General features: G+C 47.8%; 1 protein-coding gene and 1 non-coding gene across 4 annotated transcripts in view; both read right to left on the reverse strand.

Annotated features, from left to right (window-relative positions):
- Positions 1–27,452, reverse strand: part of LOC142559728 (uncharacterized) — a 370,616-nt gene that overhangs the window by 76,523 nt on the left and 266,641 nt on the right. For 2 of the 3 annotated variants that reach the window (XM_075671316.1, XM_075671317.1), the window contains exon 13: positions 15,498–15,611. The exons of the other annotated variant lie outside the window; for it this stretch is intronic. In XM_075671316.1, coding sequence (XP_075527431.1) covers positions 15,498–15,611 — 114 coding nt within the window. The remainder of the gene's footprint in view (positions 1–15,497; positions 15,612–27,452) is intronic. 3 annotated transcript variants of the gene reach the window in all.
- On the reverse strand, positions 22,972–23,044 carry TRNAT-CGU (transfer RNA threonine (anticodon CGU)). Its single transcript has one exon. It is a non-coding gene; the product is annotated as a tRNA-Thr (tRNA).

Consider the following 27,452-nt stretch of genomic DNA (forward strand, 5'->3'; position numbering starts at 1 on the left):
AACGCGTCGTCCGCGATCCCTTTGAGTACGCGGCCACTTTGTCAACCTCGACTATTTTGTCGTCGACTTTGCGGCAAATAGCGAGCACGTCCTGTATGTACGAGACATATGATTCAGTAGAAGACCGAACTCGGGCAGCAAGCTCTTTTCAAGCAGCCAGCTGCCGACCGGTGGGATTTCCAAAGAGGTCGCTGAGCTTTTCCTTGAAAGCATCCCAGCTAGAGATCTCGTCCTCGTGTGTCCAAAACCAGACATGAGGAGTTCCGCCCAAGTAGATCAGGACATTCGCTAGCATAATGGTAGGGTCCCAGCGGTTGTTTTGGCTAACACGCTCATACAGGCTGAGCCAGTCCCCAAAGTCGACATTATCTTGGCCGGAGAATATGCCAGGATCGCGGGGATTGATAACCGTAACGTACGTTGTGGGCGGGGTCGCAGAAGTAGAAGCAGACGAGGTGTCGTCACCGGGACGCATGGCGGAAAGCAGGACGGCGCGGCCGCTGCGGAGCCCCGTGGCGAGAACGGGGAACGGCACCCTCCGCCAAAATGTTACGCGAACGAAGGATTAAGAACTGGAGACTATATACAAGGTATATTTACAAAGGATCACTGCACCGCTGACCAGTTCAGCCGACAGTTCGAGGGCGTTCGTCGTCTTCGTCGGGGCGCCTGCGTGCATCGTCCACAAGAAACACGCAGTATGCATGTATCAATATATACGGGAATGTTCGCTCACGGGGACGCCGGCGCCGACACCGGATTTTATGCTACAAGGCTCCCCTAACGCTGTCGCGTTAAAAAGCTCCAAACCTAGCTCACGTGCTCAAAAACCTGGCCAATCACCCACTCACGGCAGCCGGTCCGAATGCAAGAGGCTTGCTTGCTTTCCACATTACGGCTCGTAACCACTACGGCGGAATGGCCAGGAAACCGGCGGTTAGACGAGTTGGGGGAACGAAAACTTGAGAGAAAACGCATATGTCGGGGTGAAGTCCAATTGTGCAAGCAATTAAAGTTTCTTAAATATTTTAATAAAGCTTTTCTTCCTTAGAGGAAAAAGTGTGCTTTATGGAAGGATAGCAGATTTGGCGAATCAGTTCTGTGGAATTCCGCAAGGTGGAACAAAGGTCATGAAAGGAAAAATCGACATCCACCCTTTATGCATCACGAAGCTACAAGGGCAACCCACAAGGGTTTCTCAGAAATAAAGCTCAGAGACAAGGGTGAATTTTTCTTCTCCTACGGTGTTTTGTTTCTGAGAGTCAATAAAGTTTATTCAGTCAGAGACCTGTGTGTGTTTCCTCCGTATCTTCGTGATGTACACGGATGGATGTAGATTTTTCCTTTCATAGTGAATTTGAAGGTACTACACGTTAATTTAAAAAATGAAAGTTTGCAAAATATTTAACGATAAATCGGTAATTAACCAGGCATTGAGTGACAAAGGAACTTGCAGACGGCCATGTATACGTCCCTGTGGCTAAAATCCAACGCTAATATCCAATCAATCCCAAGTGCCCCAAAGGAGAGAATGCTTTCAGTGTTTTACAGCAATACCTAATTTATGGAATGGAATATCGAAGTATTTCTTTCTCTGGATTTCTCTGGCAGCATAATAAGAGAAATATCAATGGTTCCAGGTTCCTCGCAGATATGGGAAAGAGGGGACAGCGCCAGACCAGACATCTGTAAAGAAAAATAGTGGCATATGGCATCGCAATTTTGTGAGGGCGATTTGCAATTTACGTCTGGGACACCATTGATTGTCCCAGGGATAGCAATGGTTAAAGTCTGTCGTTTGGAATGTCTATTTTGCCGAGTATTTAAAAAGACATAACTTTTTTTAAAATCTAGGCGCCGCGATGTAAGCACAAGCCGGGATAGCAGACATGACTGGTCCATCTAGGGATGTACGCACAAGCGTGTCGGCCACTTCATTTAGGTACAAACCATGGTGACCTGGTATGCCCATATCAAGCGCACCAGTCGTCGTAAGGTCCAAGGGATTAATAGGCACCGACTACGGGGGGGGGGGGGGGGGGGGGTGCTCCGGGCCCGAGCCCTGTCCGGAGTTTTCCGGGAGGGGGTCAGAGGCCCCTACCCTGGCGATGCTGAAGCCTCCCCCCCCCCCCCTACTGTGTCATTACCATAGTGTTGTGTTATGCACAACATTTGAGGTTTCTTTCGAGTAGTCTTTACCTTTTCGCTCACAATTTTATTGCGGCTAAAATCCTACTGCATCATTGTTGGAGCGGACGGGCCCGGCTGTTAATTCATGTTTTCGCTTTATTTCTGCAAATCCTGACAATAGGAGGGCAAGCGCATTAAAGCACCAGCAGCAGCTACCTCGTCTGTATTTTTTCACTTCAACGTCTTTTTTTTTTTCCACTGTGAACACCATCACAGACACAACATATGTGAATATACAGGGTGCCCCAACTATCATTAACAAAGATTTAAAAATATGCAAATGCCAGGTAGCTGGGCAGAACCAAGGCAATGTTGTTTGCCGTCGTTTGGAGACACTAAGATTATTTTGTTGGGATAACAATTCTATGGACACTCCAAGCGCATTCCTGCCGTCGCCGTGAGGTTCTGTGTAAAATCCAAGGGCGGTAGCACCGTCACCGCGCGACCTGCGCTGTACGAGCGAGTGAAGGGGTGCGAGAGTGAGGCGGCGATCGCGGCTCACTCTGGCCCGCGCGAAAGAGACGCGGGGGGGGGGGGGGGGCGTTCTACTCCGGCTGCAACTGCGCATGTGGCGGCTGCCAGGGTTGCCAGATGACCCCACAAAATATAGCCAAATGATCTCAGTACGTAGCCCGAAAATAGCCAGACGAAAATTATTCGTGCGCGAAAAGAAGCGAAAACAGGCGCCGGCGCCGGTCCTGTCGTTTGTGTTCTTCTTCTTGAGTCCTGGTCTTCTCTGCGCCTTGCCTTTACTAATAGCCAAAACGTTTGGTAACGTTCTGCAGGTGTCTTATAGGTAGTGTAACATGGTCTTCAAATCTCACCGCGTATTTCCGGCTCTAAAATTACTTCCGCCGCGTGCACCCAGCGCTACATCGGCCTCAAGATTGCGTAAAGAATTCTAGTGAGAGCTGGCTACTCAGACGTGGATTTGGACACCCCATATCGTTACAATGAATCAAAGGATGTTATTTTACTATTTACTCATGACATTATTGGTATTTACTGAGCGACGTTCTGGAGCTAACTGCAGTTCACGCCTCGCTTTACCCGAGGCGTTTTTCATTAAGAGCCGGGCAAAATATTGTCAGTTCCAACCTCAGCGATCACATTCGGCTGGTCACGATCGAGCACCCAAGCGGCGGCCCCAGCTCAAGGCGTGTTGGAGCAGGGATGCCTTTCCTAAGCTCGGTTCATAAAATAAACATGTCATTTCCCTCCCCTCCTCTCTCTCTCTCTCTCAGTTTACTCGAAAGCAGCTCGACGGTGAGTTGGTAAATGCTGCCGCTTGAAGGCACACTGGAATCTAGAAAAAAAGCTTGAAACTTGCATTTTCCTCGTGCGAAGAAGTTGTGACTGCAATTCGCCTTTGAGTGGGAGCATACAGAACGACCTGCTGGCCCATAATAGAAGAGGTCGATTACAGTTCATAGTTTTAATTTTCAACCTGAATTTCAACGCTGGCCATATTCCAGGTGGTATTAGTATCGAAAAGAGTTGAACTGCGCAATATTTGCCAGCGAATCCCGTCACAGGTATTCGGTTGCAAGATTCGTGATTATTTTTTTATTCTTTATTCAAGAATTACCCCGCATTGCCCGAAAGCGTTATAGCAGCGGGGTTACAGCAGGGAAAAAAACAAATCTTCCTTCGTACAGCACACTTATTGCTCTTCACACAGCTGATTCCACTCCACAATAGTTCTGACAAAAAAGGAATCCGCAAACAAGTACGTCCTGGCACGGTATTCGCGGATTTTAAGTGAATGGTCATTACGCCTAGAAATATAATGTGGTTCTTTCAAGTAGCTTTTACTGCTAATTCCAGTCTTATTATTAAATATGAGGTATAAAAACTTCAGTCTCAACTTTTTCCGTCTAGAAGAAAGCAGTTCCCAATGCAATTCAAGTTTCATTTTAGTACAACTTTCTCTCCGCCCATACCGCCCCAGGACGAACCTAGCAGCTCGGTTTTGAATTCTTTCCAGCTTATCAATCAAGTTCTTTTGCGCGGGGTCCCAGACGGCACAGGCGTATTCCAAGATTGGTCTAACACATGTTAGGTAAGCAGTTTTCTTCAGGTTCGGCTGTGAACATTTCAAGTTCCTCTGAATAAGATTGAGTGCCCTACCAGCTTTTACAATTTTACAACAACGTGCACGTAAGTTTCTGTGAATGCAGGCACGAATGCGTGTGCTGCGAAATTTCCTAAGGGGGCCGTGTGCCTTACTTTCAGTGTGACTTGAAAAAAATAATAATAAAGAAATGTAATTCCGTCAGGTAACACACAAAATCGATTTTGTGGGTCGCGCACGGCTCTCATGAAGTACATAGTAAACCCTTTTGTTTAACAAATTCAAGCACTATCTATACTCGTGTATCACAATATGATATTAAAATATTAAAATATGGACGTAACAGTACCGCAAGCACCTATTATGTATATCGAACGCAGTTTTCTTTTTTCTCATCACAGCTGGAGAGAGAAAGCGCTTTATTTGCACCCGTCAGGGAGTGTGGGTGATCGGGGTTAGACGCAACTCCCCCTTTCACCGCCTACCTCCCCCCTAGACGTCGGCCGGAATTAGTTTGCTTTCGGCGGCGGCCTGGGCTTGACCGATGACTTCTTTTTGGGCTTGTTCTTCCTGGCTACGAAGGGAGGATTCCCATGACTCTTTATTTCCATATAGACCGTTTAGTGCTGGGCAAGCCCAGAGCATGTGATTTAGGGTCGCTATGCCTTCACAGTTTTTGCATTTGGAAGAGTGCACCCCAGGATGCCATTTGTGTAGGATATACGGGTTTGGGAAGGACTGTATATATAATCCATTTGTGTAAATTCCCAGTGTGACAAGTACGAACTGAGACACTACGAAGTGCTTTTTTTGTTCTTTCTTTTAGTCAAGTAGCTTTGTATAATGTGAAAGTTGCGATTGTTTCATGGTACTTCTTGAAGGTTGCATATTGTTAGAATTATAAGCTCTGTAAATATATGAAAGACGATGTTTTTCCACAGTCAAGATGACAAGGCAATTGCTCACCAAAGGTCGGTGAGTGCTTGCCTTGCCAACGTTTGGATTATAACTCGTCGGTTCTCGTACTGTATTGCTGCGACATTTTTTTATCTTTAAACTATGTTCGTACGAGTAATTACGATTAGCGCTTACTATATATATGCACGTATTTTATGAACATTGTAATTCCTCTTTGTTCGTCTTACAACTCATGTCATACATTGTACTTTCCTCACGCGTATTTTCCAGCTGTGATTATCAGCTGGATGTATTCTGACTAATTACATTTGTCTTAAATAATCAACTTCTAAAATATTATATTTAAATTAAAAATGGCAACGAGAAAATTGTAGAGTAACATGAAAGACTCCCTATACAGCTTTCTGTTGCTCAATACGTGCTACATAAACGTGTCTTTCCAAACGTGAAAGAAGCCCACGCTTACACGCCGAGTGCCTCGAGCGGCCAGTCACGCAGCAATTTTGCGTGTATTCGCGGGCTTCCTTCATGCTCGTAAAAACACTTTTATGTAGCACGTATCGAGAAACAGAAAGCTGTATCGGGAGTCTTTCATGTTACTCTACAATTTTCTCATTGACACATTTCATCTAATGATAATAGGTAAGTTGATTACTTGATTAGGACTAATTATGTAATTAGGCGGAATGTAAGAAGTAATCTGAGCATCTCCAAGCGACGGCAAATTACATTACCTTGGTTTTTCTGTCCAGCTACATGGCGTTTGAATATTGTCACGTGGTAGTGACAGTCAAGAACACGATAGCAAAATTTTAAATCGCGAAACTAACTCTTTATTATGCGAATCTGTGCCCAGGCTACACTCAAAGTCCAACGATAGCGGCAAACACAGTCGGCGATCGTCGCAAATCTGATTTGCCGGTCAAGCGCATCGGGTTTTATACATCAGTCATCGAAATTTACAATGTAACCGCTGGTGCTCGCGTGTCTCCCAGAAAGTACTGCAGAACTCCCGTCGCGCATAGAATCAGAATACACAAGCTTCGGTGACAGCAGAGCACGGATAAAACCACCGTCAACATTTTCCAGTAAATTCCAGCCATGCAGGCGCGTCTTGCGCTGAGCGATAACATTAAGTAGCGTGATGCGGGAGAAATGCAGAAAGATAAACGAGCATCAGCATTTTTTTTAAATCTTGGTGCACGATAGTTGGGACACCCTCTTTACACCAGAAAAAGATTATTACATTTTTTTAAGGAGAAGGAGCTACCGAACTAACAATTAGTCCTAATGGTATGGATAGCATATATGCCTGCAGAATGAATACGTTGCTGTATGTTCCCCTCGCTTCAAATTTCTTTGCATGCTTTGCTGACCCTGAGGGAAACCTGCAGACTTAAGTGTCCCCTCCGGCAGAGTCTTTCACCAACGGTGTGTGAAATTCAAGTGAATATGTGTCTCAGTATTGCTTCTCTTTCCGGTAGGCCGTGCTAGCGACAATTAAAAAAAACTTTTCAAATTATTTACAACATTTATTAGAGATAGAAACATAGCCAGTTTCAGGCAGAGGTCATAAATATCTGTAAATTCCTCAGTAATCGAAATGAGGCCCAGCCAGGTTCACTCCATATAAAATCAATAGCAGTCATGTTCAGCAGCGCTTATACTCGGACTCACAGTAAAAAAAGAAAAAAGAAAAAAAAAAGGACACCATTTCGGCCTAGCCCTGCGATAGTGGATATCCAGCGAAGCTGTTGCATACCGCCGCTATGACTGCTAATGGGGGTATGTAATGCTTTGTTGCATTACAGTAAGGGCAGTAATGGGAGTAATGACAATTTCGACAGCACGCCGCCGCTGGCCGTATCACCGTTTTTTTTTCCCTTTGCCACTCCTCTGGATAGTTCTAACTATGCGTTGCGTATGCCCATAGCGGCGCTGCAACCAAAAGAAAAAAAAAAAAAGACGCTTACGCTTCGCCTTTAATAGCGTTCGAAGACCCCTTGCAACTGCAGCTTACGTAACCGTACCGTTTACCGGGAAACGCTGGCGTCGAACGCTACACACGAAGGCAAGCTTTCTGGTAGATACGCGGCCTCTTGCGTGGGTCGATTAGCTGTTATTGTTACGCACTTTTAGTACTTCGGTCAATGCCTCCTTTACTAGATGCCCGCCGCGTTGCTCGCTCTCCCATTCTAGCGGCGGTTACCTTAGTTGAAGTTAGTTCAGCATAAATTCCGTGAGGCGGCGCTCGTTGCCTTTTCAACTTCCGGCGGATGTGGCAGCGGCGGCTGAATGCATCCGCCGGCGCGTTATATGCGCGGGCGTCTGTTAGCGGGCCTCCGAGACGGTGAGAGATGCCACGTTAATCTCAGAGGCCGGAGCCCGTCATTGCAAGTTGCAGGCGTTCGCCATGAGAGGCGCTCGTTGCCTTTTCGCGGAGGAGAGAAAAGGGAGAGGACCCGGAACCGAGCTACCGGACAACGCGGCAGGCAAGGAGGCATTGCTTCAGTCAGAGAAGAACTCACATAAAAGATATGCGCTGTCGGTGTTTTTTTTTTTTCATTACGGTTGTTTGTGGCCTGCAGTTCTCAAAATTCCGAGGAATAACTTTGTAAAGAATGAAAGACATGGTGTCAGCAACTTTGGTTGTGGAAGACTGGTTGAGTATACGTGGTTCAGAATTTGGTTTCGAAATTTCGCTAACCGAAGCGACGTCCGACGCAAGACGCCGATGCCGGGTTTTCAGCGACACAGGGTCCTTAACGTCATCGCGTTAAAATGAAACTAGTTGCTAGGTTAGTTCTTTTATATACGAAAGGCCAGTGACGTCAGTCACCACGTCGCAAGCTGCCATCGCCACGGCATCGCTTGAACGCGCTCTGCGACGAGGTCGAAGTGCGCGCCCGCCACTCATCTTCAAAGCGATTTGCGACGTTTGCAGAGAGCGCGTATGCACTGTGCTTTGGACGTTTCGTTCGCGTTGAAGCGAGAGATGCACGAACGTCAATTGGACCGCTGCTGCTGCCGCGATTCATCGCTCCAGAATTTTGACTGCGAGTTTCCGCGCTCATCGAGCGAGATGTGTTCATGTTCACCTGTGCGCTCGAGGCACCGCGCTTGCTAATTTAGTTAAACACGTTGGCGGGCTAGTTGGTTAGAATCCATGATAGAATGTGTAAGCGCGAGTGAACGAGGGCATAAAAAGAAGCAGACACACAGAGACAGCGCTGCCTGTGTTTGTTTCTACGTCCTCGTTCAGTCACGCTTACACATTATATGATTGTTAATTTAGTTAGTAACCGAATGTTTACAAGTTTACACGGCCGACAAAACTACTATCCTTTCTTCGTAGATGTATCTACTAATTTGCTATCGCAATCGGCGCTTCGTCTTTCGGGCAGAACCGCGAAATTTTTTCATCTCTTTCGTTACCATTATTTCATCATTTAATTTAATTTAATTAATAAGAACATGCAATTTGCCCTATGCTGTGCTTGGGGTCTTTGTTTATTCGCTTCTTATGATATGACTAATAAAAATCGGGCCCTGGGTTTCCTTTCTTCTCGGGCACATATATATATATATATATATATATATATATATATATATATATATATATATATATATATATATATATATATATATATATATATGGGGCCCGACCAGCTTTCCTGACCTCACCCATATTATATATATATATATATATATATATATATATATATATATATATATATATATATATATATATATATATATATCGGTGAGGTCAGGAAAGCTGGTCGGGCCCCAGCGTCCCCCCACCTCCCGGAATAATGAAAGCTTTCCTCCTATTGTTTTCAGTATATCAAAAATTCGCAGTTCCGCCGGACAGGCACAGCACCAATTGCGATAGCAAATTAGTAGATAGCTGTACGAAGCAAGGATAGTAGTTTTATCGGCCGTATAAACTTGTAAACATCGCTTACTAACTAAATTAACACTCATAGAATGCGTAAGCGTGACTCAACAAGAACGTAGAAAGAAATAGACACACAGAGACAGCGCTGTTCTTTTGTGTCTGCTCCTAAATTACGGGGTTTTACGTGCCAAAACCACTTTCTGATTATGAGGCACGCCGTATTGGAGAAACTCCGGAAATTTCGGCCACCTGGGGCACGATTGGAGATCTTTGTTCGATACGCGTTCGTTTCGGTTGCTGCAACGTCACAGAGTGGCAGTATGCGAAATTTCCGAGAACGGGGCGGAGAGAGCAGCCAATCGGCCAGCGGTGAACTCCCCAGAAGTTTACTTCCCTCGTCTGCCGTCTGCTTGCACAGTATGGGTACAGTGCATGTGCTAGAATACTAGTTACTAGTACTAGTTACTAATAATACTAGTTACTAGTAGAATACTAGTACTAGTTCACTGTAGTATGGGCACCCTGCAATGAAGTTTGCCTGCACATGTTGCGCCATCCAGCAGCGGCGGTGAGCACCCGGGTAGGCCCTCACCGTCATTTCACCATTGTCCGTGGTGCGCTCAGGCCCGCCTGAAAGCCTGCTTTTCCACTTTTCCAGTGGATTCACCGCGGCTTCCTGGCAGCTCCTTCGTGAGGTGTGGACAAAAAGAACAAGCGCAGATACTGCTGCGTTAAGGATTGTCATAACCGCAAAGGGGATGTCTGCACCAAATTGTACTGCTTCCCTTCAAAACCGGGGGAAGCAACCCGGCGGCTGCAGTGGATCGTCGCGGTTCGTGTCAGTCTTGCGAATTTCTGTTAAACAAACTAAGGTGTAAATGTAAAAACAAGAAAAAAAAGTTCTAACAAACCAGCAGCGGCATCCGTAAAAACACGTAATAAAGCGTCAACTGCATAGAAACGCGTGAACTGATTCCCGCTGTTGTAAATCAGTTCATATATTTGTTTAGCTCATCTTGCTCCAAAACAAATGCTCAGTGGTTGTTACGTGTCAACTCTAGCTTCGTAAGCGCTCCGTGCTGGAGCTTCGTACGCACTGTGCTTCTTCCTGCGCCAAGATCAAGATGCGAATGGTGGAACCGAGCTCATTCGTGCCGATGTTTTCGCATGCTTAGAACAACAGAACTAAGGTTGGAGTACACTGCAGCACACGTCGAGTAGTCGAAAATTAGCATTTCTCTCGCGCACGCTAGTGCATATTTGTTCAGTCGTCACATTGTTTAGTCTCAGCTGATTGCTCTCTATGATGCTTCAGCGGTAATGCCCTCTCACATTCGAGCCCGAACGACAATAACAAGAACATGCTCGAGGCACTTTGTCAACGGAGAAAGAAGCACTTACCTGCCAATTCGCCAAAACCTCTACAATTGTGAGCTGCAAGGCACGCTCCAAGTAACGAAGTGACAAATGACAGTTGAAAGACGTCCACGGCCATATTAGCTCACTTAAGTGGCATAAAATAATAATTTGTTAACGCACTTCGAGATCGACGTCGCAAGCATGCTTGCTTTGCTGTGACAAATAATTCGCGATCTGTGGTGCTTGCTTGGTGGCTATGTTGCCGGGCTGCTAACCACTAGGTCGCGGGATCAAATCAGGGCCACGGCGGCCGAATTTCGATGGGGTCAAAATACCAGAACACCCGTGTAATTAGATTTAGGTCAACCTTAAAGGACCCCAGGTGGTCCAAATTATTCCGGAGTCCCCCACCACATCGTGCCTCCTAATCAGATCGTGGTTTTGGCACCTAAAACACCATAATTTGGTTTAAGCACCTCACTGTGATGTCCGTACTGTCTACTCCTTTGACAGGATATACACGGTTGTAGTCGTAAATTTGACGTCCTTTCTCAAGCGCCGGTGGTCCAAAATGGGCCTCGGTGTTTTCGATTGCCTTAAAACCACAATTTAGAATGTCCGACAGGTTTCAAACGGGCGCCGCAGAAGCATGCCCCCGCAGCAGTGGCCGCCTCGGTGTTTCGCGCAACTGACACGCTGGCGCTGACGCCTGAGCCGATCGCTGCGCCGCCTGACCCCCCATTGCAGGGAGCCCATACAACAAAACGAAATGTTTCTCGTCTTCCAACGAATGAAATCTTTATCTAAAAAATGTATTCTTTTTATTCTCAAACTTAAACACGTTTTCAAATAGTAGTACGTGTAACTACTATAATTTATAACTATTAGTTTCTCTGCGTCGTCCCTATAGTGTCGCACACAGCGAGCAGAAATATGAAACGACGGGAACAGCGGCGCACTTTTCAAGAGGCAGCAACAACATTCCAGTGGTTTGCTAGCACCGATGATGGGGTTGATTTCGCTTTGCAGCCAACGCACTATTTGTTTCGAGAAACGAAAGCGACGTCGGAATTCGCGTTCTGCCATTTCTTCAAACGCGTTTCGCACCGCCACCCGCTCCCCTTCCTTCTCGAGCAACGCCAGCGCAACAACCTAAGTTCCCAACGCAAGCGCCGTTTTTCTCGAATTAAACTATGGATTGGATTCGAACGTGCTATTCAGCTGCCGAAGCCGCCGTTCGGATCCAATCCAATCCACCAAATGCGCCACGCGGAGCCGGTCTCGTAACGAGCGATGATCGCTCCAAACTTCCCAACTCCCGTCGCGTTAGGCGCCTAGCAGACGACTTGTTCGGTGGCAAGATGATTGACAGGAGTGTGTCCTCATTTTGACGTCACCGAAAACGTGGCCGCGCCCATCGGCTGGTGACGTCGGCGCGGAGTAGGCCAATCACGCGCGCCGGTAACCGAACGAACGCGCCGAACAAGGATCTCCAATCGCACCCCTGGGGTTCTTTAACGCGCACCTAAATCTAAGTACACAGCTGTTTTGCATTTCGCCCCCATCGAAATGCGGCCGCCGTGGCCGGGATTGTTTGTCTGCTTCTTTCTACGTCCTTCTACAGTCGCGCTCTCTCATTCTATCATGGATTCAAACCAACTAGCCCGTTAACGTGTTTTAAATAAATTAACCAGCGCGGTGTCACGCGCCCACAGGTAAACATGAACACACATCACTCGATGACAGCGGAAACTGTCTGTGAAAACGCTGGAGTTAGGAATCACGGCAGCAGCCGCGAGCGAAATGACCTCAGTGAATCTGTCGCTTCAACGCGTACGAAACGTCGAAAGCACAGCGCAAACGAAGCTACCGGCACCCCGCGGGCGCGCACTTTTTGCGCCACGTCGCAGACCGCTTTCAAGACGCACGAGCGCCGGCAACGCTTTCCCACGGCGTCCGCGACTCGGATGGCCAACGCCGTAGTAGACGCCGCTGTTGCGTCCACCCTGCCGGAGCGGCGGGTGAGGAGGACCCTGGCAGCCGCCGCAGAAAACGACCCTCCTCCCTCGCCTCGCGCGCCACAGGAGACGGCACGCGTTCCTCGCTCGCGCACGCGAGATTGAATGATGATGATAGTGGTCTGAAGAAAGACGCTTGATTCTGGGAGATTGAATCGCGTTCACCGGTTCACCCTTACACGGTTTCACTCATACGGTACGTCACGGCGACGGCACAAATGCGCCGGTCCATATAATTGCCATCGCAACAAAACTGTCTTCTCTGAGGATGAGGTAAAGCTTGCTTCAACAATGGAACCGCTGTTTTCCTCGTTCTCTCGCGCGCCGCAAAAGAGACGAAGCGTTTTCAAGTTTTATTGCTTCATTCATTAGTGGTACATATATGAAATAGAAGTTATACACAAAGAGGTCCCACAGTTAAAAACTGCAGCGGGACCTCTTGTTCTTAGTTACATAATAATATATAAATAAAAAGGCGTCAGTTGCGGTTATAAACAAAGAATGGATTACACAATTTCTACCCAGTGTTAAAGTAATAAAACCTATGGCAACACATCACAACATAAAAGAAATTACATAATAAGCAACATAAACATACTTCAAGGAATAGATGCAGTTTACAAGTTATTAATATAAGCTCTCAGTGAACGTTGGTATGACGATAATGTAGGTGAGGATTTCACGTGAGTAGGTAAATTATTCCACATTTCCACACTAGCAAAACCAACAGTTAGTTTGCCATAGTTGCTGCGTGATTTTGGAAGTAAAAGGTTATTTTGTAAAGAGAACCTGGTAGTGTTAGGATTAGCAAGACTATTCCTGCCAATGACATAATGTAATTGTGGGTTTTTAAGAAGGCGGTAAATAACGATGCTGTGGTTGTACCAGATAATTTTATTTATTGTGAGGATACTTAACTCAGTGAAGATGTGAGTAACATGAGTGTTGTAAGGAGCTGAAGCGATGATACGGACAGCGTTATTTTGGATGTGCTGCAAGGGAGCCATATGACAGCGATATGTAAGACCCCAAGAACTGATACGGTAATTTAAATGGCTATAAATGAAGGCATAATACAATGTCAGGAAAGTGTGCTTTTTAAAGTACTGTCTGGCCTTTAAAAGCACCCTGATACCATAGGCAGCTTTCTTTTTTATGAAGCTGACATGCAAATTAAACTTTAGAAAGGAGTCTAATTGAACGCCTAAAGATGAACACTCATTAGATGGTAATATTGGGTGAGAAGCTATGTACAGTGGTAGAAGATTATGTGGAGGTTTACTGTGTGAACTAAAAACCACAAACTTTGTTTTCTGAGGGTTAATTAGCAATTTATTTATTTTGCACCAACTACTGACATTATTTAGTTCATCATTTAAAAGCTCAGTTAGCGTAAAGATGTCGTTATGCGAGGCGTAAATAGTGGTGTCGTCCGCGTACAAAAGACATTCTGTAGAAGTTAGGCAGTTTGGGAAATCATTAATGAAGATTAGAAATAAGAGGGAACCGAGCATGGACCCCTGTGGAACGCCAGTGTTAATTATTTTTGTGTCGGACAGCACTCCTGAAATGCAAGCCTGTTGCTGTCTGTCGTATAAATAGCTTCGCACTAGCTCCAAAGATGGACCTGTTATGCCATACGCGCTGAGTTTAGTAAAGAGAATGTCGTGATTAATGGAATCGAATGCTTTCGAGTAATCGATAAATACAGATCCTACGAATCTGCCCCCATCAATTTCCGCTTTGATCTTGTCAGTGAGGGTGATTAGAGCTAGGTTAGTAGAATATCCAGCACGAAAACCAAACTGTCTTGGTGTTAATAATTGGAACTTGTCCAAGTAATTAGACAGGCGCTGTGCTAATAGTTTCTCTATTACTTTACTGAAACACGGCAAGATGGATATGGGCCTGTAGTTTGCTAGTAAGGTGACGTCTCCTTTTTTGTGCACAGGAATTATTTTTGACCTTTTCAAGTCACTAGGAAAGATGGCAGTTTTAAAGATTAAATTGACAACGTGACTGCAAGTTTCACATATGCTGTCAACAATTTCTTTGATATGATACGAGCATATGGAATCTAAACCAGGACTGCAATTTTTAAGATTCATAATTGTTGCGCGAACTTCACTGGGTGTAGTTGGGAAGAGATAAAATGATTGTTGTGTCAAGCGTGGCATGTGAGTGTCATTACCCCCAGGGATATCAGGCACAGTACCAAAAAAGTTGCTGAATGTGCATGCGATATCTTCAGGGTTTGTAAGTGTGCAGTCTTTTTCTTAATTTTCGTTATTCTATTCCTAGTAGGATTCTTATTCAGAAACGCATTAAGTATCTGCCATTGTTTCCGGGAATCGTTCCCGGTTTCATTTATTACATTTTCATAGTAAGTTTTCTTTGCTTGTTTAAGTAGATATGTAGCGTGACGCCATGTTGCCGCCTACTTCCTTATCTCTTCCTGCAGTGCGGTATTTCGCACGTTCAGCATTTCACGGGAGTCCCCGTGGTACAGTAGTAGTAGCAGTTGGTTGTTTCTTTTCAATGAAACGAAGAAAATGAAAATAAGAAAATTACTGCTTACCGCATTGTAAATGTCTACGGCTGCAACATTTGCTGAAGCCCTGTTTTCGCAGCTTGCATCGGTGTAATACTCTGCAACCACACAATCGTTGCCGCAAGATCAACGCACCGGTAGCCAAAATTAACGCGCGAGTCTTCAGGCACACTTTTTAGAGCGCAGCTCTTGGGCGCCCGTTCCTGGTTTGAGCGTCGGCGTAACCACGCGAACGCGCGCGTTCGTCATCGTCGTCGTCGTCCGCTTCGGTGCGGCTCACTACGCTAGCGTTCCCCTCTCTGCAATGGCGCTGATGGCACTGCCGGTCGGTGACTTCGCTCTTAAAATATTTGCCTCAGCATATCGCGAAACGAAAACACGTACAAAGCTGCGCTCAAACTTCGCATCAGGGAGTATGGTAATCGCCGGACAAAACCAACGCAACCTATATATATATATATATAGTGAATGACTGTCTTGACTCACGGCAGTGCTGCTCGTCGGAGCCGTCGGCGCAGTCGAACCGTCCGTCGCACACGCGCGTTGTCGGAATGCAGGCCACGTTGCCGCACTGGAACTGGCCGGGGCTGCTGCACAAATCTTTGGAGAGAGGCAAGCGATTTACGACAGACCCCCGGCCATAATCATTTCGTCTGGGATGATAATGGCCGTTAAATGGGCTCGCGTTGGTCAATGCATTCTACAACTCGACGTAAACTTTGCGCTCTGTCTTACTGTTTCAGCAACAAGGAGACTCAAACCAAGCGCGCGTGCAGTAATGCGAAGGACCGGACAACATGGAATATAGAGCGCATATGCGATTAGATACACTGTGCAAATTAAATTAGCTTATGTAACAAGTATAATTGGGCAGAGATTAAACGTGTAGAGTAGATGGCCGGTGGACAACCATATGTAGTGCAATGGGATAGACAAAGGAGCGTAGCTGGGGGACGTCAGAGAATCAAAAGGGCAAGAAGGAGAGAACAGCGTGAGTACTCATGCAGCTACACTCAAGCATTCTGCATAATGACGAGCTGAGCAAAAACAAAGCCACTGAGCACGAGAAATCGGCTCCTTGTACACCCTCACATATCAGCTGGACAAAGATCTGGTCGCTCCCATCGGGTGTGCCACCGAGCACCAGCACTGAGGGGCTTTAGCGACCCATATTTAGAAGGGGGGAGTTTTCGAATACGAATCGAATACGAGTAATAAGTATCGAGTAGTCAAACTCACACGCATAAATTTACACCAGGAATATTTATTTGTGCTAGAGTTAGGTACCATGCTCGTATTGACTAGTGAAATAAAGAAAGCCAATTATCGCGGACAATAACGATCCGCTTTATAGACATCACTAATTGTTCTTGCACGAACAGCCTCTGCCCGAATAGCCTCTCAACACCTTTAGAGCCTGGTTGCAAACAACCTTTTCAAGGATGAATGACTGCTGTGTGACCAGCTTTCCAAAAAACGCCAAATAAACGCTCGTTAAAAAAGAAACAAAGGACAAAACGAGAAAACAATAAAAGAAGAGATCAGGCAGAAAGGAGTTGCCTAAATGTGCGTTAGCATTTTGCCACCCCACGCAGCCCCGCGTTATGAAACTCGACACGACCCGTGCGCGCACACACGACAGCGACGAGGCGACACTCGAGCAGGCGAGGTGCACGCACAGGCACCATTCGAGACCTGCGCGTAACCTTTCAACGCGTCGCGTGCGTCTGGTTGGTCGCGGCATATTCGCGGCCACTATCATCAGCTCATTTTATTCGCGTTAACCGCCCTTCCGATCGAGTTATACTGCCGTTCTTTATTTTGTAAAGCTTGATGCCCGGTTGCCAGATAAACAATGTTCAGAAAATCGTACCGCGAAAATTTTAGGAGACCGAAAGCTAGCAGAACGTGTTTCCTCGGAGCTTCACAGTTACCTTGATTGGGATGCACGCTGATGCGGCGTTGTTGTCGCCTGAGTGATACCTTAACAGAGTTCACGGCTAGACATACAATAATAACACGCTACATGTATACGTTACGTATCGACAATGTTCAGGCTTGACTATCCTCCTATTTCGATCGTGGGCAGAGCCGCGGGGGCGCCTCTAGGCCCGTCGCCGTTCGATACTGCGGCTATATCGAAGCAAAAAGCTTAGTGACCACACGCTATGAAATTTCCCATTCCAAAGAATTTATTGACACCTCTCGGGAAAGCGCGAAAGCTTGCCATTCGTCGTCAACAGCGCATTCGCTGTGCACTCTCCATCCCCCATACCAGCATGGCGCCGGACGATAGACGGCGTTGTGATCGCAAAATGGCGGCGCCCTCAATAAAACGATCTATACATAGTATGCACGTGACGTCACATCCGCTGCTGTCGTCTGCTTCCGCTACCTTCCGCCATCTTGGGGAACTTTATCGACAGGCGCGCGCATGGAGGAAGGAAACTGAGGAGAGGCCCTACCCCCTCCGCACGCTAGGAGAAAAGTGTGGAGGAAATGACGTAGAAGGTTCTCCTCTTTTTGGCTGTTTTTTTTTATTTCTTTGCTGTAGCGGCCACGCCTTTCGGGCCACAATGGCGATTTGTTATGGGTCTGTGCGCTCACACGTGTTGCTCCGTAGGTTTCGTACCGTGGCAGAGGCGCCGTGCGGGCAGGTTTGCGTTGGTCTCCGTGTTTTGTTGCGCTGCGTTATCTGGACCGTGCTCTACCGGATGTTGCTGTGGCCAGGTGGGACAGGAGGAACTAAAGTTCGTGAAATGAATGCGCATGCAACGGTGTACGCTGTGTACCGCGCCACGGCAATGGCTACAGACGAAGGAATATCCGCGGAAAATTTCGTCCTCTTTGGCGGAATCATGCTAACGTGCTAACGATTGCTTAGTATTGCTGCCGAGCGCGCGGGTCCGAGCAGCACGGTTGTAAACAAGAGAGGAGAGCTGGCCCGATAGGCGGAGCAACGTCATGAGCAACGCCAACTTCCGGCTTCACTTTAGCTTCACAAAGAGTGATGTCAGGGCCTCCCTTTAGCTTCCTTCCTCCGTGGGCGCGCGAATAGGCCTGTATAGGTTCCCCAACATGGTGCCGCCGTAAAGCGGAAGTCGCTGAGTATCCCTGAATGACGTACTATCAGCGTCAAATGAAAGTTGAGCAGCGGAGCGCGTGGCCCAAGCATAAGTGAAGATATAGTGCGCGCCGTCCAGTCATCACCATTGACAGGCGCGCACATCCGATTTGGCCGCACTGCGCGATCACCCTCTAGTGAGATAATTTCGCTTCTGTCCTGGTTCTTACATTCGAAAGGGAGGAAATAAAAAATAAAAATGAAGCTAAAATACTGCAGTTTACGGCGAGTCTTGTCGCACAGATCGCCGAAGCCACAAGTGCTGTCAGCGCGAATAGCGGTGCGCGTGGTGCAATTTGCACCGTCATCGCAAGTTAGATTCGCCCGCGCGGTGCGGGCGATGACGGTGCAAATTGCACCACGCGCACCGCTATTCGCGCTGACAGCACTTGTGGCTTCGGCGATCTGTGCGACAAGACTCGCCGTAAACTGCAATATTTTAGCTTCATTTTTATTTTTTATTTCCTCCCTTTCGAATGTAAGAACCAGGACAGAAGCGAAATTATCTCACTAGAGGGTGATCGCGCAGTGCGGCCAAATCGGATGTGCGCGCCTGTCAATGGTGATGACTGGACGGCGCGCACTATATCTTCACTTATGCTTGGGCCACGTGCTCCGCTGCTCAACTTTCATTTGACGCCGATAGTACGTGCATACTATGTATATTCGCAGACAACTTTCTGTGGCTATGGAGGGAAAGCTACGGGCGCGTAGCTGCTGCACATGTGTTACCGCGCCAAGTAGTCCGGCCGCGTTTGGCAGTGCTTTTGGTTGCTCGGAGTAGCTGAATCGACGCAGCTCCCACGTGCAACGGTTTGGCGTTTCCCCAGACGCGGTAGGGAAAAGCCGCAAAATAAGTAAACCTTTACGCTCAGTGGTGTGTTCTATCTTATTTAACTGTTGCTAATAAGGTGCTCGTGTTTTCTCTTCCCCGGCCTACACTAACCTGGATTAAAACTCGGGAATCTTTTCTGAGGCGCTCTCACTTGTGGGCGCTTTGCTTTCCCTTCATAGCCACAGAGAGTTGTCTGCGTGGCTTTCGCTCAGCGCGCTCCTTCGTGTTTCCCCGGCGCCCGATTATTTTTTTTATTGAAATGCAAATAAAAGAAAGACGAAGTTATCTTATAATGGTGACGACTACTCCTTTTCGCATAGCGGGAACAATATAAATAAATATATGTAAGCAAATGAAAAGAAACCACGTCGTAGGATCAGAAATCCACAGCACACAGTCCTATACACCCATGAACATATAGATATAAAAGGCAGATGCATGTTTCCCCGCAACGAGTTAGTAAACAAAGTCACAAACACACGCAAGCGGCCGTTTTGTAGAGCGTATAGACAGATGAGGATTTACACAAAGTTAAAGTAAAGCATGCACAGAATAGAAAAAAAAAGTATTACACGTAATATACAAGCGCTAATAACAGAAGCAAATTATAGTAACATCGTTTGACTATTCAGTGCAATATGTAGTACTTGCTGAGGATGCCTGTCTATTCGTAAAAATGTTCAAGTGCGTTCCATGCTTTTTACTGTGCTATTTTCGATGGCCATGGGCCCAGCAATTTAGCGAGTGACAAAGGTCGGTGAGGATCAGTGGGGTGCAGCTCTTGTTCTTGCTGCCCTCTTTGCGTCGCGTACACGGGGCATTCGAGGAGCAGATGGCGAGCATCCTCATCGTCGTGGCCACAGGAGCAAGCCGGGAAAGCTCGTTTTATGCGATATAGGAAATGTTTGGTGTAAGCTGTCCCAAGCCACAGTCGATGAATGCGTGTCTCGGCACTTTTCGAAAGTTCTACGTTCAGCTGGTATTTGAGTTGAGGGTCCACTTGGTAAAGAATTGATTCCTTAGTATTTTCATTATACCAGATCGACATACACAAGTCCTTCTTTAGTACTCTCAATATGCGTTTCGTGTCCATTGGTGATAAAGGGATGAGTTGAATTTCTGCATCTTTATGGGCCGATTTTGCCAACGAGTCCGCTAATTCGTTGCCTGCTATACCAGTACGTCCCGGGACTCACTGTAATATCACTACACGTTTTCTTTCATTAGCCTGAGTTAAGCTGTTCAGTACTGCGCATGTTATTCGTGCGTGTGGTTCGCTGTCATCAATATTTTCAACACGTGCTAGTGCCGAAAGGGATTCTCTTCTCAACCTCCCGGCACGTTGCTCCTCCGGCGCTCGCTTCCTCGGCGGCTTCAAACATACCTTCGCTCATTTCACTGGCGGGCCACTTACACGCTTAAAGCAGTTGCACCCTTTGGGGTTTATATTTCTCCCGCAACAATAATCGTCATCTGTCTTGCTTGTGTTAGTTTCTTGAAATCGCTGCGCTCGCTACTTTCCTGTCGAGAATGCTATGTCACGATCAGAACGCGCATGCCGTTCATGACATGGAAGTACCGAGCTCGCAGCGTTAAAGAAAGAAAATGCGGGCAAGGCAGGTGATGATTATTGTTGTGGGACAAGACAAGCCCCGAAGGGTACAAACTCTTTTTAAGCGGGTATGTTTGCGCGTAAAGCCAAAGAGGCATATAGGGAAGGGTTGAGGTCAGTCCTGTTCCTTCTTGTTTTGCTGTCTATATCACTGCTAACCGGAATGCATCAGCACGCTTGCAGTAAACATTATTGGTGGGCTGGTTGGTGCAGCATGATTTCCTGCGCATGTAAATCCAACACACACAAGTAAACACGGACAGCGCAAACGGTCAACTGAGTTTAATTTAATGTATGCTTGGTGTCAAAATACATATATAGGCACGAGCAGCAAGTGAAAGAGAACGCATTATATTCAGATAATTGGCGCATCATTCTCGCGAGATCGCTTGATGCGCCACCTACAACAGGGTCGCGAAACGGAACTTATTCAGCAGGAATGTCCGTACAGCGGCCCACAATCCAGTTTTGTTTCAAGTGACACGTGATACGGGTGACCGGTTAGGCTTAGCCAGCACGCTTTCGATATCCCAGCCAATTAGTGCAGCGATGTAACCGCTGTCCGCAAACTGGTTGTCTGAGCCTGCGGTTTCGCATCCTCAAATCTAAGCCCACCCGCGAATAATGTAGCAGCTTATAGATTCGAGTTGATGCGCCTTTTTCTCGCCGGCAGCGCCGTGCAGCCACGGGGCTGCGGGAAGAGCACGCAGCTATCTTTCCTGAGGGAAAATGTGGCTCCTGTTGACTGAAGTTAGTGAAACCATGGGCTTGAAAGGGGGAGGAAGGAGTAGCATCTTATCGTGCAGGCACTATACTTCTCAACGAGTGTTCAGACGGCCATGTTGCTGCTGGGTGCCGCTATGACCGCAGTAGACGCCCTGCTCTTTGATCACGCGCAAGAATAGAATGCGAGAGCCACGCTGAGAAGATAGTCGGAGGGCAGTTCCCACGCGATGCGGGGCGTTGCTAATTTTCCCGAACGAGCTTCCCTCGTCAGAGAAGAAGCGGCACAAAGGGAAGAAAGAGTTGCCACGCCGGGGGAGGCGAGACGACGCGAAGGGCTCATGGACGTTTCCCGAAACAAAGCCGCCACGAACTGCTGCCTGCCCTCTACTAAGAATAAGCGAAGACCGTAGTGTTCGGAGTAAAAGATCTCCTCTGCTATTCCCGTGGTCACACCCTCTCTCCGCCTTTGTGCCCACTGGAACTTGGTGTGGCCGCCGGTCCAATATTCCTTCTGCGACAGTGTGTTTTGTGTTTCTTGATTGTGACCTGTGTGTGACTGGCTACCGCCAGGAGGGAGGGTTTTCACAGACGTGGCATAACGACGGTGCTGAGAGAAAAGAAGCTGTTCCGGGCTATGGAAACGAGGCTCATACAGATGCTCGTCGCTAAACACTTGACCTTTTTATGTTTTTTTCTACTCAACGATGTAAATAAGTTTTGTTCAAGTGCCAATAAACCTGTTGGTCTTCGATTTTCCAACTTCCGAGCTTCTGGTTTATTCAACCCGAAGCCTCCGCCACGCTACCATATGGAGCCGGGTTCGAGACACAACTTATAGCGCCGCAACAACTGGTGATCAGCGGTGACACCTGAAGCGACAAGCGGCAACAACGGTCGGCCAGCCCAGAGAGCAGCTGTCTCGACACATCGATCCCGTGTGGGTGAGTGCTTCGCTTTTTATTTCATGCGAACAAGGTTCTAAAAGACGGTCAGATTTTAGAACTGGCAGATAAATTTGCTGAAAGCCTAGAGGTTAGGTACTTTCGGGTTGTTGTTTTGGAAGTAGCCGGCACTCAAAAGGACAACGGATTTGCAAATGCTGCGGAAGCTGGACCTGTTGCTGTTGTGTGAGACGCAAAGGGTTCGACACGAAAACCCATGATCAGACAGGCAATCGTTGATTTCGGGGCCTATGATAAGGAGGTCAGTGAAGCATGGAGCCTCACTGAACAAGAAAAGGAAGAGCAGCCCGAAAGGCAGCAGCAAGAGCGGGAAAGGAAGGAAGAAAGACAGTGCAAGGAGGCTGGAAGGCGAGATTGAGCTCGGCAAGTTGGAACCTGAGAAATAGGTCGGGCAAATGTCCCTGCAGCAACTGGTACCTCTTCTCAACAAGGAGGCAGAGTTCAAAATGTCTAGGTAAATGCAGCCGCATGTGGTATCAGGGGATATCGGTCTGCATCTTGCAAATTTTGAAAGAAGGTGTGAAAAACTGTCGTTTGAGCGAGAAGAAAGGGGGTTAACCGACGGGCCCGATATTTATTAGTCATATAAGAAGCCAGCAAAAACTGACACCAAGGACAACATAGGGGAATTTCCTTGTGCTTACTAATTGAATAAAAGAAACGCTAAATTAATGGAAATGGAAGTGGGTGAAAAAACAACTTGCCGCAGGTGGGGAACGATCCCACAACCTTCGCATTACGCGTGCGATGCTCTACCAATTGAGCTACCGCGGTGCCGTTTCCACTGAGAGAACTCTGGGAATGTTAGCCGCTGTATAACACTCCCAGGGTTCTACCAGGAAACATAAATACCCAAGAAAGTGGATGGGGAAATGGCACCACGGTAGCTCGATTGGTAGAGCATCGCACGCGTAATGCGAAGGCTGTGGGATCGTTCCCCATCTGCGGCAAGTTGTTTTTTCAACCCCTTTCATTTCGATTAACTTATCGTTTCTTTATTTCCTTTATTAAGCACAAATAATTTCTCCTGTGTTGTCTTTCGTGTCAGTGTTTGTTGGCTTCTTATATGTCGTTTGAGCGAGACACATGGTCTCACAGGCTACTGACGACGGTTCTGCCCTGCGAGGCAGCAGAGTTGGTTGCGCGGCTCAGCAAGGAGGACGCGGACACCTACGAGAAGGTCAAGGCTTGCCTTCTGAAGAAGCACAGACTTAGAGCGTTCAGACAAAGATCTCGGGAAGCCGAGAAGTCGAGGAGCTATCCCGTGTTCCTGTACAAGAGTAAACTTAGCCGAATGGTTAAAAGGCACTGAGTGCCTACAGTAGTGGAGAGGGTTTTGTTAGAGAAGTTAACTGTCTCCCAGAGCAGGAAAGGAATTGGCTACAGGAATCGGGGCGACGCGCCTTCTGCGACGAAAGCGGCCGAACTCGTCGAGGAGTACGCACCGCGCCGTCGGGCAACAGCCTAGGATTCGACAGGGCATACAATTCGAGAACAAGTGCGAATAACCGTTATGTGAAGCACCATTCGAGCCCTCGAGTTGACAGAGAGAGGTCCCTTCAGGTAAAAATGAAAGAAAGGACTACGGTGAACTGAGTGAGAAAGTGACCAACGCAAAAAGGCAAAGAAAGCTTTTGAGACTAGGAAGCCGCTCGTTTGCTCCAAATGCAATGAGCCGGGTCACATGGCGGTAAACTGCACAAAGGGTCGCGTATGTCAGTGACTGCGAATGAAACATCAAGTTGCTGGAGCCCTACGTGCTTGACCTGGCGGGAAGCACTGCGCGGCTCGGCAGCAACAATGGATGTGTTGTCCATTCGTCGTATGTGTCCGACCACTCAGGCCGATGTGCATGGATCCGCCAGGTGGTGGAAGAACAGATCGTCTGCTCGCCAATCGCGACGGTGTTCATCGAGGGTCCTTTCGGTAAGCTAACAACCGAAGCTGCCGTTTTAGGAAAGCTCTCTGAATGCTGTCCGCATTTGTTCTCAGACAGATCAGATATGTCACTGCGAGAGAGGGGCATTATTCTCTGGTTGTACAAGCATTAACCCGTCCAAAGGCGCGAGAATGGGTCCTTGCGCGAGTTACCGAGCGATCAATTTGCCGACCTATTGCCTAACTATGTTCATTAATCAACCAGCTCTTCCTGACATTGTATATTGTTTGTTTTCTTGTTCCCACTAAAATGTACTCTTCAATTGATTGACATATATATGCACTCACTCCTGCAATATCTTGCTATGCAAGATGGCAGTATATGTAAATAAATAAATAAATTGGCAACTCAACTCAGTGACGAGAGTTACACCATGGAGGAAACACCCGATAAGACTGTGGCGGAAACGAATGAATGCAGTGCAGACCACCGCGATAACGAGACACCCGAGAGTGGTCAGCCGGAGAACCAGTTTCGCGAACCGCAGAACGAGGATGTCCTTGAGAATGCGCTATTGCCGCCAGTGTCAAGTGATTTCACTGCATTGCCAAGTGGGAATAGAGAAGTGCTGGCTTGAGCAGGTGGAGGATCCTAGCATGCGAGAGGTCAGAGAGCGCCAGAGAATGAGCACTCCAGCAAAGAGGATTATTTCTTTCCAGCTGAGAAGCGATGTGTTGTATCACTTATACAAGGATAAGCGCGGAGTGGAGCGAGATAAACTAGGCGTTCCACGTAAGTATCACTCAGGCTTGCTGCGGCTTTCCAATGGCAGTTCGTGGTCGCATCACCTTGGAACCAGAAAAACAAAGTAGAGGATGTTACAAATCCAAACGAATCCAAAGGAACACCGGAACCCATCCAAACCACAGTAGGCGTACGAGGCCATTGCTGAAGAGCTTGAGCAGCACTTTCAAAATTTGTGTGCGAATTAAGACGCTACCTGAAGAAGCACGAAATCCTTGTGAATACCCGTGGAGGCGTAAAGCGCAAAGGCCGGTGGGACAAATAAGTGCAAGAAGCCCTTGCCGCAAGACAAACCGCGAACCGCCTTCACAGAGCGGCTGCTAAATCATGCTCCGTAGAAGAGTGCATACGGGCATGGGAGGAATTCCTCCGTCTGAAAAGAGAGATTCGGGCCCTGGTACAGCTCAAAATAGCTGAGGACGGCATTCATTTTGATTTTTATCGAGGGGATTTGACTTGACCGCCCGAGTGAAGGACACACGTGGCAGATAACGAGGCTCGCTATTGACCGCGAACTCCCACGTATCAGTGCAAACACTGCTACCGGACTGGCCGGAATACCGGCGGGCCCCGCTAAATGCCTAAGCAAGTCTGCTCGATAACACCTCGCTACAATATTCATTACACCATCCTGAAAGACGGTCCGATCGCATCTGACTGGTTGAGCGGCAGAGTTAGTTTTGTGCGCAAGAGACGAGGCGACGCTGGCCTAAGTGATTATCGGCTAATTACTTTGATGAGCGTCTTGTATAGACTTTTTTTGCTCAAGTCGTGGAGTCGTGGTTGAGTCATAACAGTGTGTAGATGTAGGCCAGTTGGTGATTCATGATTTTGGGAAGTCACCGCAAGCAAAACACGAGACTCGAAGAAAGGGACAACACGAACCGCTTCGTGTTGTCCCTTTCTTCAAGTCTCGTGCTTTGCTTGCGATAACTTCCCAAAATTGTGGAAGATTGTGGCTGGGCAGAGAAAGCTGGCATAATGTCCAAGCTCCAGAATGACGTTCGAGCAAATCGACGCTTGGAAGACAATATTTTCGTGTTCATCCAAACCACTGAGGTGGCACGGAGGGAATCAAGAGGTGGATGCTTTGTTGATGTCTCCAAGGCATATGACAGTGTGCCGCGCGATTAGCTTTTCCGCCGACAAGAACAACAACAGATGGCTCGTGTGTGGGTAGAATTTTTTCGGCAGATGCACACAGATTGTAGTGGCGTGCTTCAGAGACGCCAAAACACAGCCTGTGGGAGGACTCAGGCAGGGCTGCCCTTTGTGCCTGCTGTTCTACGTGCTGTACATGGCGGGGATGGAGCATGCGCTTCTGAAATCCGGATTTGGACTCGCATTCCGCCTCATGTGCGACGGCGCGGCACGCACGTGGACGCTAACTGGATTGGCGTTCGCGGATGACCTTGTGTTATTGGCAGTGTGACCTCCGAAATTTGGTAACTCTGGCTGCCGACCACCAGCGGCGTCTTGGTCTCCACTTCAATGCCAGAACATGCACCATTCTGCAGTTTTCGGGCACGGAAGGGGACGTTATTGTGCTGCTTCCCGGAGGAGGACTCACACTGCAGTAACGGACAAATAAAGGTACCTCGGGGTGAAGTTTCACACCTGAGCGGCACTGTTTGCCAAACACGAGGAACATGTTCGACAGGCGGGTCTGTGAGAACCGTCGATGTGTTGCGACGACAGAGCTTGTGGGGGTGCAACAGGCTCGTTCTAGTGCGTGAACTGCGGAAGGCAATACACGTGCCAGTGCTAACATTCGCCAACGCCATCAACTGTCTGTCCGCCAAAACACGCCAGTGGTTGGAACGTGGTCAGCGCGGGGTTATACGACTGGCCGTGGCATGTCACGGGCGCGCGACAGTCGAGGCCATCCAGGACGACCTCGGATGGTCCAGCTTCGAGGCACGCGAGGCAAGGAGCAAGGCAGCCTACGAGGGACGCCTTCCCCTCACGAGTCGTGGGCCCCGCGCGTGTTCCGGTACACCACTCTAAAGGGCGTGAGCACACAGTGGAGCAGGCGTCTCTACAACCTCTGCAGGAACTTTTCTTTACTGACCCTATCCAAGAGGACAGCGAAAGGAAATGGTCATTCTAGAGTACAGGAAGCGGATGCGTCGATGTGGCAAGCCGCTATAGACCAAAAATATAGCCTGGCCCCGTATAGTGTCCACAAAGCGGCCGTCTCTGCGGAGCGGCTGTACGACAAGTGTTGGCCTTTTGTCCGAGACCCGTGCGGGAACACTGCGCACTAAGGTGCGCAGTCGGTAGACTATAGTACTGTGCAGTGCAGGGCATGCGGGGACAAAGAGGAGAACCTTGAACACATTGTGCTCCGATCTGATCGCTTGTGCCCTCGTCAACCGGATGGCACATTTCCCGAGGCACTTGGTTTTGTGAAAGTGCAAGACGATTACGACACAAACGTACATCCCTTTGCGGCAACCTTCATCACGAAGGCGAGACTTCTAAAATGGTGGTCATGGG

The sequence above is a fragment of the Dermacentor variabilis genome, chromosome 10 (assembly GCF_050947875.1).
Source record: "Dermacentor variabilis isolate Ectoservices chromosome 10, ASM5094787v1, whole genome shotgun sequence".
Taxonomy (NCBI): Eukaryota; Metazoa; Arthropoda; class Arachnida; order Ixodida; family Ixodidae; genus Dermacentor; species Dermacentor variabilis.